General features: G+C 37.1%; 1 protein-coding gene across 4 annotated transcripts in view; it reads left to right on the forward strand.

Moving 5' to 3' along the window:
- MRTFB (myocardin related transcription factor B) overlaps positions 1-13700 on the forward strand; it is a 209757-nt gene that overhangs the window by 155623 nt on the left and 40434 nt on the right. For all 4 annotated transcript variants that reach the window (XM_037742530.1, XM_017540003.2, XM_017540009.2 and 1 more), the window contains 3 exons: positions 778-853; positions 4728-4889; positions 6058-6236. In XM_037742530.1, the coding sequence (XP_037598458.1) occupies positions 778-853; positions 4728-4889; positions 6058-6236 (417 nt within the window). The remainder of the gene's footprint in view (positions 1-777; positions 854-4727; positions 4890-6057; positions 6237-13700) is intronic.

The following is a 13700-nucleotide window of genomic DNA, read 5'->3' on the forward strand; positions in this document are numbered from 1 at the left end:
TGTGCTGACACCACATCCTTAGGTGATGTTCCTACTGGGTCTCTTTTACCTGTACATTTGTCCAAGGGTAGGGGAATATGGCTAAATCAGAAAATACTGCTACATTCAACTCTGATTTATTCTTTAAGATGGCACCATCATACTTGGATATGATAATTGTTTAAGATTTTTTTTAAAGTGCCATTATGAATATTCATTCTTTTTGTTTTGGAGAAAATTTCTATCATGCAACATGAAAATAAGAATACTCCAAAATTTTCTTAAGAATTTTTCTAGAATGCTGTAATTATGTCTTTTTCTTAAGAGTTGAATACATTTCTAATTAAGAAAATATGATCTAATTAAGAAAATATGAGTTTACCAAATAAAATACATTAGGATTTTTAGGAAATTTGTTTTCTAGGTGGATTTTTACTGGACTTGAAGTATAGATTTTATTGATTTTAGATATTTAAGTGATTTAAATGCTATGTTTATTTTAAAAAAATTTTTTTAATTATCTTCAAAACATGACCTTTCAATATTGACAAGTTTTCAAAGTTTATAAAGTGCTTAGTTTACACCAACATACTCTTCACGTCCCTGTATACTTTTGAAGGCTACAATTTAAAGCATGTATTAAACAATAGTTTTCCTGAGTGCTAATTTCTGCCCTTCCTCTCAAATACATGACCAAAATGGTATATGGTTTATTTAAGTGGAGTACCTTAGAGAACATTTAAAACCACAATGAATAATAAATAATTTATGGTAAGACTTTATTTTTTCTTTTTAAAGACCGAAAATTTTTTGAAACACAAGATTCGGAGTCGACCAGATCGTTCTGAACTTGTCAGGATGCACATTTTAGAAGGTAAAGGATTTATTTCTTCTTAATTTGATGTATTTTTTCAAGAAAAGAAGTGAGAATTCCACCATTTCTCTTTATTTCCATTTTAATAACTTTTTACCCTACAACCTTACATCCTCCAAATTGGGTAGCAACATGAAGACCTAAAGCTAAAACATTATGTTAGATATACAGGGAAGGTGTGATTCTTCACATAACCGATTAATGGACTAACGCTTTCACACCAGCTGGTACCACAGATACCTCTACCTTACTGTTTGATAAAAAATTTAAAAATTGGGGTCCAGAGGATTTATCAGTGAGGGACATATGCCGCCTTATTAAGTCATACAGAATGCAGTAGTTTAAGTCCAACCCTAGATGTTCAACTACTTGGACGTTGTCTGTGTCTACCTGGTACAATGCCCACACCCACACTTTTTCTTTATTGCCACTTACAACAACAAGCCACCTTGAGCTAACCATTAGCACCTTTCACTCACCCTCGCCAAATTATCTCAGTTGTGTAGCCTCAACACTTACAAGGCTGGTATGGACAGTTCCATTCCGTCTTTGGTTAACACATGGGTCAGGCCAGGATGTTAGTCTCTCTAAAGGCAAAGTATTCTCAAAAGCTTCTACCTCCACCGTAAACTCCCAAGTTACACTTTCTTCCATTGTTTTGCTTCTTCAACGAATTTATTAAGACTAGGATTCTGTGGTAGTCTTGGGTATGTTAAGTCTTGAGAAGATACAGAAAGAATCTGAAAACTTCTCAAAAATTGAGAGACAATCTTCAGGTAGAAGGAAAGTTTGTTCTCTCGGTCTAATGATAGGATTCGAGTTAATTAGTTAGATTTTTACTACAAAGTATTAGATTGTAGCTCAACGTAAGAAATAATATCCTAAAGGTCAGACATGTCCAGAAATGAAACCTTCAGCAGGTGATATGGCTACTGTTATTAGAGGTGTTCCTTCGTTGGCCAGTGTGCTAGACCCCAGGGACCCAACAAGTAAGTGAGAAAGCTGGATGCCTGACTTCACAGAGCTTGCAGTCTGGTAGCAGAGATAGATAATAAACCAGCAAAGCAAGTGAATTACAGACAGTGAGAAGAACTCCATGGGAAGTTAACAGGCTGCTATGATTGATAGAAAAAAAACTCACAGTATTAAGGATGTGGTAAAGAAGTTCCAAGCATCAAGGTGGTCTCTACAACCCCAAGCAGGGGCTCTTCTTTGTAAAGAATCTTTTATTATGTGGCTGTCCTCCTCATTCCAGGGGCGGGAGGTGAGAGGTATGTCCCTTTCTCTACTTTGGGTTGTATTCTCAGAAGTCCGCTGGACTAAAAAGGCTTTTCTAGAACTCCAGTAGTAGCGTAGAGCAGCTACCAGTCAGGGCTAAGTGAATCTTCAAAGAAGCAAGTTTACTGATAAGTAGCCAAGTAAGTGGTTGCTTCTTTGCCTGAAAACATCTTGACCTATAAGGGACATTTTTGTAGTAACAATGCTATCTATTTTCAGTTTGCTTCTAACTATAACAAGCTTTATTAACACAATTAAAATCAAGGAAAATACATTCAACTCTCAAAAGGTGACTATCCACTGTTTAAAAATCTAACCATATTTATGAATGAATCATAAATGATGTTTTTGAGACATCTGTTCTCAAGTTGGGATTTCTGAAATAAGAACGTCATTTTATTTTTTAAAGTATCTTAAAACCACCACCACTCCCAACTGTATGTTAACATTAACCCCATTTTGATTGGATTGGATATTTGGCAGGCAAGAGTCTAAATTACTTCCTGAAGTTCAGCAGCTAAACTTTAGCCTCAGTCAGGGAGATACAGATAATAAGACCAGGAACAGAAACATACCAAAATGCCAGGCTCCACTTACTTACTTGGGAATATTTTCTTTCCATATGTATTGCTATCACTCAGGTGGTGGTAATGGAAGAGAGGAGAAAAACAGAATGTGTCCTACCTAGATCTTAACCAGAAACATTGAAATACCAACTTAAGAGTGATCCTTGTGGTCCGCTTCTCCCCAACTATCATCTTATATGGTTAATTGTTTTTTCTCAGAAGATTGGGGCTACAGTTGGTTGTATGGGAAAATTATGAAAATGAGATGGACATACATTTTATTTTAACTGGTAGAAGTGTACCTTTATTTACAATATTCCAACCTTGTGCTAGGGCCTCCTCTTTGGGTAAGATTTCAGTGAATGGAGCTCACATAATCTTCACTGCATAAAGCACAGCCAGTGTATAGCACCTACAGTTTCCACGTATGGTGCAACAGAAATAAAGACACTTAAACAATCTGTGCTTTAAAATCCTAGATTTTACAACCTTTTCCCCAATTTCTTGCAGTTAATTGCCCAAACGAATTTGACAGTGATTTTTTTTTAATGACTCACCTTTATCAAATTTTCCCAAAGCATTTAAGTTTACAAGAAATAATCATTTTACTTTTGAAGTTTATCATTTTCTTGTGACATTTAGTTAAATTATGTATTGACAGTCGTCATAAAAGATATGAATCATTTTCTGGACAGTCAAGGCTCACTTTTGGCATGCATACAGCTCAGCTGGTGGATAGAGAAGCTGCACAGATGTGCTTCAGGGTAACCTCCTAGCCATGTGCTTTCAGTGAGCCTAGGGCTTCAGCCAGAACATTCTATTAATACCTACAGAATAAAGAATCCCAATTCATCTTAAGCCAACGTATGGGGAGTTTCATTAAAGACCTTCTATAGTATAACTTAAGAGGCAAGCAACTTTCAACTCAGAATTTTGGGTAGACACACATCGTTATTTTTCATCATTTACAAACATTTTTTTAGAACAATGGAAAAAACATTAACGAGAGTTACCAGAAATACAAGTATTGAGAGAAAGAAGCAGATGGGTGAATTATGGTATTTATAATAGTTTTACATTTGGTTGATTGGTTGTACCAATTTCATGCATTTGTAAATAGATGAGTTGATGCCTCTATACAACCATTAATTATTGTATGTTATAGTTGAATGTTCCTGACATGAAGATATATATATTCAGAAATAAACCCAATTTTATTTTTTTGAGATGGAGTCCTGCTGTGTCGCTAGGCTGGAGTGTAGTGGTGCAATCTCAGCTCATTGCAACTTCTGCCTTCTAGGTTCAAGCAGTTCTCCTGCCTCAGCCTCCCTAGTAGCTGGGACTAAAGGCACATGCCACCATAGCCAGCTAATTTTTGTGGTTTTTTTAGTAGAGAAGGGGTTTCACAATGTTGAACAGGATGGTCTAGATCTCTTGACCTCGTGATCCGCCCACCTCAGCCTCCCAAAGTGCTGGGATTACAGACGTGAGCTATTGCACCTGGCCCCAAATTGTTAATTATGATGACCAGCCGAGACACAGAGGGATCAATTCAAGAACGTGAATGATAGCTCTTTCCACTGACCTCTGCAGAGAAGCTTATAACCCTAAGAGGCAGTGTCTCCCTTCTAAGAATTGACTTTCCAAAGACACCAAATCTAGGACTGTCAACTTCTTGAGTCATGGGCCGCATCTGTCTTGCTCGTTCTCTGGATCCCCAATACCTAATAAATGTGAATTTCACCCTCCTACCATAAATAAACATTAGCAGTACCCCATTTTTAGTTTAAGGACTTGTTAGTTTGAGTCTGTGGGCATCCAAATTATATAGACAACGTAAAGCTATCCAGGACTAAAAAATACAAAATACATACTGGAGCATTCTTAAACAGTCATTTTCTCTTTCCATAAATACATTGAGAACACAAAAATATGTCTAAATCAGTTTAAATTCAGTTAGTTGGCCTGAAACAACATTATGGAATAGAAATAGTAATTCAAATATTGGTTAAAACTGTTTCCTCTTTTAGAAACATTTGCAGAGCCATCGCTGCAGGCTACCCAGATGAAGTTGAAAAGAGCTCGACTAGCAGATGATCTGAATGAAAAGATTGCTCAAAGACCTGGTCCTATGGAGCTGGTAGAGAAAAACATCCTTCCTGTAGACTCCAGCGTTAAAGAAGCAATTATAGGCAAGTCTCTAAAAATTTACTGTTTGTGGGGAGAAAGAGACACTTGGAAGTTTTAGATAAAACAAATGTAATTTAAAGGCTAGCACCAATCGTGAGTATTGTTTTCTGGGATAATTAGAAATTAACACAGTGATTCATGGTACTATCATTTCATTATATATTGTAAGACTAGCATCTGCTGCCAGTTAACAGATTCCCTTGTTAGGTCTGAGGTTTAATTATTACTTTCTGATTTCATCTCATCTTTTGGGGTCCATCTCTTTAGGACTGCGTGGAATCATTGTTGATTGTACTGCTCAGAATTCTTGACTACAGATTGCCTGAGCTTTAAATGCATACCAAAACAAAATATGAAGTCCCCAGGAGTGATGAAAACTACTTAACTTTTTCTAAGTTAAACTTATGGTTAGATTCTGTGGTTTAATATTTTTACTAAGTTTTCTGTATTTTATCTACTTCTAGGAAAGATAAATAGCACGTTCAATGTTAGTTCAGGAAGGTGAATAGCACATGAGTATAGAATGGGTAGTATTTGTTTTATCCTGGTCTTATCACAGTTACTGATGTTTCCCTTTTTGTTTCTGGTATAAACTTTAGCAGAAGAAAAAAGTCATGTGAGATGTCAGTGTAGCTGAGTTGCTCCCTAAAGTGGGAACTTATCAACATACACGCAGTCATGTCCCCGTTTTCCCCCTTGTCTCTTGTCTTTTAACAGTTGGATTTCCCCTCAGGATCCAAACAAGGTCCACACGTTGCCTCTGACTGATATGTCTCTTAAATCTTAATGTATTGGGTGGATCTTCTTTCTTTTTTTCTTACTACTTATTTATTGACAAAATAGACTTGTTTTGTCCTTTAGCATGTCCCACATTCTGGATTTTACTGATTCCATTTGTCTCCCCAGGTGTTATTAAGATTACTGGCACTTGTACTTCCTGTAAACTGGTGGTTGGACCCAAAGTCTTAATCTAATGCAGGTTTGATTTTTATTTCTTTTCTACCCAAGAATGCATCATGGGTAGTGGTGTATTCCTGCACTGGGAAGTACATTGATTTGACTTTTTTTTAAAAGCAGCTTCATAAATTTCCATAGGAAAGTCTTTTTCTCCTTCACATTAAGCTTGGTATTCCAAGGCCAACATAAGTCAAAAATCATTTCTTTCTTTAGGCGTTGGGAAGGAGGAATATCCCCACACTCAGGGCGATTTCTCATTTGACGAAGACAGCAGTGATGCTTTGTCTCCAGACCAGCCTGCGAGTCAGGAGTCACAGGGGTCAGCTGCATCCCCAAGTGAGCCAAAAGTTAGTGAATCGCCATCTCCTGTGACTACAAACACTCCAGCCCAGGTATTATCTTTCTGGCTTTGACCCTAAATAGTGAAAATGCCTTGTTTTTTTAATATATTAAGGTAGTATGTTTTCACAATTTTTAATATATTAAGGTAATACATTTTCACAAGTAGAAAATTCTGAATTTGATTGAAATTGATTTATTAGGCACAAGGCAGCCACTTAACTGCCCTCCAGAAAGGTAATAAAGATTTCCATATCTTTATCATAAGTGGATAATATCATTTCCTGAAATCTTAGAAAGTTAAATGTTTTGATCATTGATGGAACTGAATTCCTTTGTTCAACAAATATACATTGAGCACCTATTATGTTTCAGATTTATTGAGAACTCAGAATCTAGTACATACAAAGGAATGTAAGAAATATATATTGGTAATTGCTTTGGAAATTTTCATTTTTTATCTTTTAATGAGTGTCAGTGCTTCCTTTGGCTTTATAAGAATTCCTGTGCTATACGTCATTTGCTGGTTTTCTGCTTATGATGTTTTTGCCTTACTGAAATTTTAATAGTGTTATTTTAAAGTAAAAACTACTGAACAACTTAATGGGAATGATCAAGTTCAGCAGAAAATATTCCTAAGCCTGGCACCATAGAATTTTTGAGTCAGAAAGGAATTTAGCAATTATCTGCTTTAACCCTTATATGAGAGGCAGCCAGGGTTCACAGAAGTATGGGGATTAAAGATATTTTCCCTTTAATTATTATTTTTAAATTATTTTTATCATATATTCATATATTTATATATTATATATCATATATACTATATATATTTATATTATTTATTTTTATATCGTTTATATTATATATATGTATATATATTATATTAATAGATAATATATATAATTTTTAATTTTTTTTAATTGCGATCTTTTTTAATTATTATACTTTTAAAGTTCTGGGGTACATGTGCAGATCTTGCAGGATTGTTACATAGGTACACGCATGCCGTGGTGATTTGCTGCCTCCATACCCCGTCACCTTCGTTAGGTATTTCTCCTAATGTTATCCCTCTCCTAGCCCCACTCCCCAACAGACCCCAGTGTGTGTGATGTTCCCCTCCCTGTATCCATGTGTTCTCATTATATTTGCCCATTTTCTTACAGCATTTCTTCTCACTCGTGACCATTGATTTCTTAGGAACTATGTCTTTCAGCATTATATTCTTCATTACACTTATTGCCATGATCTGAAATGTGGTAATTTGTTTGTCTCTGTACCTGCAGCTAAAATGTGAGCCTGTAAGAGACTGACTGTTAGAATACAAGAGCTACTTTGGAGAGGGAGGGAGGGGAAGAGAGAGAAGACATATACCTTGAGCATCTAGCACAGGGCCTAGTACGGAAAAGGTGCTCAGTAAGCTTGGTGTTAGTAAACGGTGAAATGAACTGAGTACCCTGAGTGCAGACTGCAAAGCCTTGTGGAAGCTTATTTCTGTTCTTCCATTTGAAAGTAGACCGTCTATAGCTTGGACTCACCAGCGGTAGTGTGAGCGGCTGCAGTTCAGATTGTCCTCTTCAAGTTTACAGGGCAGGGCTGACCGTGGCCCCTCAGTTGTGCTGGACCCTGGCCTAAAAGAAGGATGAGGGTCAATGACTAGCCCACAGTCTGAGATGTGAGCAGGCAGAAAGCGAGAGCAAAGACGACTAAACCCTACTGCGTTCTCACATATTTGCTGTACCCTGGTTTTGAGCTTTAAAAACTTGGTAAAAGAATGTCAAGTATGTGAGTAGATACCATTAAAAAACAGTTACACATATCCATTTGGGTTGCTTGTTCTCTGCTACTGTTTGAGTAGGTTGGGGTGTCAGACAGCTATTAGCATGGCCTTAACTCTTAGTAATACAGAATTTGTGTCACAACAGCCATCTATTGTTTATAACTTCATGACCATTCTACCTGCATAAAAGATTATAATTCTCTTCCCTGTATTGCTGTTACTACTGTGTCATTTTTTTTCTGTACTCTTAAAATATAGTCTCTGGCTACGTTTTTAATTGAGACACTTTAACCAGAGGCATTCCCATCCAGTGAGCTGACATTCCAGAATTCCTTCAAGGAAAATAGGAATAGCATTGTTTCTTAAAGAATAAATATGGTCTGTTTATTGTCAGTACAACACACATTAAGCCTTGCGTTGCTCCTGAATTTAAGCATTAGTTTTTAGAGTACCTTCAGTGCTGCTGTAGTGCCAATTCTGCCTGGTACATGCAGACAGTTAACAGTTGGCATTTTATCTGTCAACTAGGGTAATGAGAAAAGACCCACTTTATAGGATGTTCACAGTTCCTATGTATACATTAAAGAAAAAGAATCTGGCGTCAGGGTTGGCTCCACTATAGCTTTGCCTGTTCAATCATTTCTGTCCTGTGTGCCTAGAGATCTCTTAAAATTGTGTCCTTCATAAAACCCCCTTGTATTAAGAATTCTGGTATTTACAAGTTAAAAATCTGACAAAGATTCTTATTATTCTTTAATTCATGTAACTAAAGAAACATGTCCCTTGTAACTATGCTACACTGATGTCAAAGAAAGGTAATTCTTAAGAGAATTGTGAATACATTGTAGATGCTTCATTTTGGTTTCATTTTTTTTAATTAACTACAGAGGCAAATTTTATGATGCTTGTAAAGTGTTTGGGATTTCTATGTCATCTAGAGGTGATAAGTTTTGTTTTGGCAAATTTTGTACTTTATTTTCACTGTTATCCAGTGTTTGTTTGGTTATAGAATTTGTCCAGGCTTCTCACTTGATAAATTTAAAATATATGTATCTACCTAAATGTGTTTACTTTCACATTCATAGCTCAAGGGAAAAGGATCTTAACACATAGCTTCTCCTTAGAGACCAAGTTCCTAGAGGACAGGATTTATCTTAGTAACCTCATACTGGGCACAGGGGTCCGGCACACAGTAGGTTGTTACTGATTTAATACTGACGGAACCTTGGAGACTCTCTCTGCAGTCTTATTTTTTCCTGCTTTAGAATTACCATCATTACCACTGCCACAAAGATGACCCATGACACAATTTATTAAAATGCTCTTGTAAAGAAAAGATAATAAAAGAGCAACATACATGTCTTGTCTTTCAGGGGTTCTTTGAGATTCTTAGTTTTTAATCTTAACTCGTTTTAAGAGTTTGATGGTAAATTTCATTGCTGTTGATCACTCCTCTATTTATTTGGCTATAGTGAAAGACTAGCTTGGTTTTTTTTTTTTTTGAGGGAGCCTCATTCTGTCGCCCAGTCTGGCGCAAACTTGGTTCATTATAATTTCTGCCTCCTGGGTGAAGCAATTCTCCCGCCTCAGCCTCTCAAGTTAGGTGGAATTACAGGTACCCGACATCATGCCCAACTAATTTTTTTTATTTTTGTGGAGCCGGGGCTTCACCATGTTGGCCAGGCTGTCTTGAACTCCTCACCTCAGGTGATTGGCCCACCTCTGCCTCCCCAAGTGCTGGGATTACAGGTGTGAGCCACTGCCATGCCCTACCCATTTAATTTTCAATGCATGTGGACTAATCCTCTTGTAAAGTACAAGTGGTGGGTAATATCAGATTTCTATACGAACTCCTAACTGGTCACAGGCAGGTAACATAGGTCCACAGATCATACTTTGAGTGAAATCTCTGCCATAGATTTCACTTTTCTTCTTGTATGCCTGAGCCAAATTTTTTCATGTATTTATTACTCATTTTGTGCTGCATGTTTAATCCTATGGCTTAAACTAAGCTGTCCAACCTACAGCCCACAGGATGTATGTGGCCCAGGACAACTTTGAATGTGGCCCAACACAAATTCATAAACTTTGTTAACATATTATGAGGTTTTTTTTCTGTTTTCTTTTAGGTCACCAGCTATCGTTAATGTTAATATATTTTATATGTGACCCAACACAGTTCTTCAAGTATGGCCCAGGGAAGCCAAAAGATTGGACACCCCTGGCTTAAACACATTTTTCTAATTTCCCTGTTTAGTTTTTTTTTCATGCCTGACCTAGACAGTGGGCAGCGGCTCAGGCTTGTAATTTCAGCATGTTGAGAGGCTAAAGTGGGAAGATCACATGACCCCAGGAGTTTAAGACCAGCCTGAGCAACATAGCCAGACCTTGAATATCACTGATCATTAGAGAAGTGCAAATCAAAAACACAGTAAGATAGCATCTCATGCCATGAGAATAATTATTAAAAAGTCAAGAAACAACAGATGCCGGTGAGCCTGCGGAGGAATAAGAATACTACAAATAGGGAGAGGTGGCTATTTTTTCACATTCCCAATTTTCAACAAAAGATACAAAGAAGCCAGGCATGGTAGCACACACCTGTAATCCCAGCTTACTTGGGAAGCTGAGGCAGGAGGATTACTTAAGCCCAGCAGTTTAAGTGCTGTCTGGGCAACAGCAAAATCCCATTTATATTTAAAAAAAAAAAAGCCAGGTGCAGTGTCTCATACCTGTAATTCCAGCAGTTTGGAGGCCAAGGTGAGTAGATTGCCTGAGCTCAGTTCAAGACTGGCCAGGGCCACGTGATAAGACCCCATCTCTACTACAAATATTTTTAAAATAGCTGGGTGTGGTAGTGCACACCTGTGGTCCCAGCTGCTCGGGAGGCTGAGGTGGGAGGATCACCTGTGCCAGGGGATCAGAGGTTGCAGTGAACCAGGATCACACCACTGTACTCCAACGTGGATAACAGAGCGAGACCCTGCACACACATCCCTCCCCAACAAAAAAAAAGATACAAAAAAAAAAAATGACCATTCAGGGAACAAAATCTCCAGAAACTATCCTAGAAGAAACACACATATCTGCCTTAGTAGACAAAGACTTTAAAATAATTATCTTAAATATACCCAAAACTAAAAGAAAACATGGACAACAAACTAAAGGAAATTAGACAAACTATATATGAAAAAACTGAGAATGTGGTAGAAATTATTTTTAAAACCCAAATTCTATTATTGAAAATATAACTGAATTGAAAACTTCCCTAGAGGGCTTGGACAGCAGACTCAAGCAGAAGAAAGAATCTGCAAATGTGAACACAGATTATTTGAAACTGAGTCTGAAGACAAAAGGAAAAAATAATAAAGAAAAATGAACAGAGACTAAGAGAATTATGGGACACCATAAAGCAGATCAATGTATTCATTATGAGAGCTAGAAGGAGAGAGAGAGAAAGGGGCAGAGATTAATTAAAGAAATAATGGCCCAAAATTTCACAAACATGAAGAAAGACATGGATATACAAATATAGTCATGCTTTGCTTAATAACAAGGATACATTCTAAGCAAAGCATTTGTAGTAGTCAGTTCTCACACCACTAGAAAGAACTGAAACTAGGCAATTTATGAAGAAAAGAGGTTTAATTGACTCACAGTTCCACAGGCTGTATAGGAGACATGGCTTGGGAGGCTCAGGAAAGTTATAGTCATAGTAGAGGGGTGAAGGGGAAGCAAACATGTCTTCACATGATGGCATGAGAGAGCAAGCGAGCACAGGGGGAAGTGCTACACACTTTCAGACAACCAGATCTCCTGAAAAATTATTCACTATCATGAGAACAGCAATGGAGACGTCTGCCCCCATGATTCAATCACCTCCCACCAGGCCACTCATCCTGCACTTGGGGATTACAGTTCCACATGAGATTTGGTCATAAGCCAAACCATATCAGCATTGTTAGACAGTTTTGTAGTTGTGAAAGATCATAGAGTATACTTACACAAACCTAGATGATCGAGCCTACTATACCTACTACAGTGTACCTTTACAGTGTAAATGGTTGTTTACTACATTTACAGTGTAAATGGTTTTTAAAAATACTACACCCATATAGAGCAGCTCCATTATAATCTTCATATGTGTGGTCCATTGTTGACCAAAATGCCTGTACAAGAAATTCAAAAAACTCCAAAGAAGATAAACTCAAAGAGACCTGCAACAATAAACATTATAATCAACTGTCTAAAGTCATATAAAAGAGAGAATCTTAAAAGCAGCAAGAGAAAAGTAACTGGCCACATAAAAGGAATCCTCAATAACACTGTCAGTGGATTTCTCAGTAGAAACCTTGCAAACCAGAACGCAGTGGGATAACATATTGAGAAAAGAAGAAAACCGTTAACTGAAAATTGTATATCCAGCAAAACTGTCTTCAAAAATAATGGAGAAATTAAAACATTCCCAGACAAACAAAAGCTGAGGGAGTTTATTGCCACTAGAATTGCCCTACAAGAAATGCTAAAAGGAATTCTTCAATCTGAAATGAAGGGATGCTAGATAGTAACTTAAAGCCATGTGAAAGTATAAAGTTATCTGAGAAAGATAATACATGGACAAATATAAAAACAGTATTATTATAATTTTGGTTTATAACTCTACTTTTTTTCCTACATGATTTAAAAGACACATTCATTAAAAATTACAAATCTAGGTTAATGGCCACACAGTGTATAACAATGGAGTTTGTGAATGACATCAGTAACATAGAGAGGGTGAAGCTGTAAAGAAGTAGCATTTTTGTATGTGAATGAAGTTGTTGTCAACCTAAGATAGAATGTCATAATTCTGAGATGTTATTTGTAATTCCTATGGAAACAAACAAAAAGCCTGTAGAGTCTGTGAACAAGCATATACAAATCTACCCCCAAAAGCCAAGGAAGCTGAGAAGCCAAATAAAGAGGCTGACAATCCAGTGTCTCAGAGAGAAATATTTTATAGGAACTTAAAAACAGAAGTAAAGCCTCGAGTGGTTGTCCACACCTGCCCTCCAGAAAGCATTCATTCATTCATTCATTCATTTATGCCCAGTTAATTTTGTAGAGACAGGGTTTCACCATATTGACCAGGCTGGTCTCAAACTCCTGAGCTCAAGCAGTCTGCCCACCTCAGCCTCCCCAAAGATATTCTTTATCTAGCAAGCTTTTAGGATAAAATATGTGCAGCTGGTCACATGTTCAGACTTTCTCACCAAGATCTGACCACTGGGGAAGTTTAATGGCATCTTTATGAGGGGTTATCTATGCTATAGGCATTGTTTAAAGACCTTACTGCAGAACACCTTGGTGTGAAGTGGCCAACCACCAGTCATCATGGTAGTTTTGCTTCAAGATGACATCAGACACTCTTGGCCATATGACAGGCTATTTTTTCACAATGCAAAAGGAGAGGAGAACGGAATCAAAACAAGGCACTACAAAGTGTCAAACACAGACATCTTGTGTTCGTGGAAAACTTAGTATTATTCATATGTCACTACTATCCAAAACAGTCTACAGATTCAGTACAGTTCCTCTCAAAATCCGTATGTTGATTTTTGCAGTAGAAAAATCTTAAGAAATCCTGAAAAACCAAAACAATCTTATTTTTTAAAAAGTTGGAGGTCTCATGCTTCCTGATTTCAAAACTTACTACAAAGACACCATAATGAAAACACTGTGGTATTGGCAGAAAGAAAGA

The sequence above is a fragment of the Cebus imitator genome, unplaced genomic scaffold (assembly GCF_001604975.1).
Source record: "Cebus imitator isolate Cc_AM_T3 unplaced genomic scaffold, Cebus_imitator-1.0 Scaffold122, whole genome shotgun sequence".
In the NCBI taxonomy this organism is placed as follows: Eukaryota; Metazoa; Chordata; class Mammalia; order Primates; family Cebidae; genus Cebus; species Cebus imitator.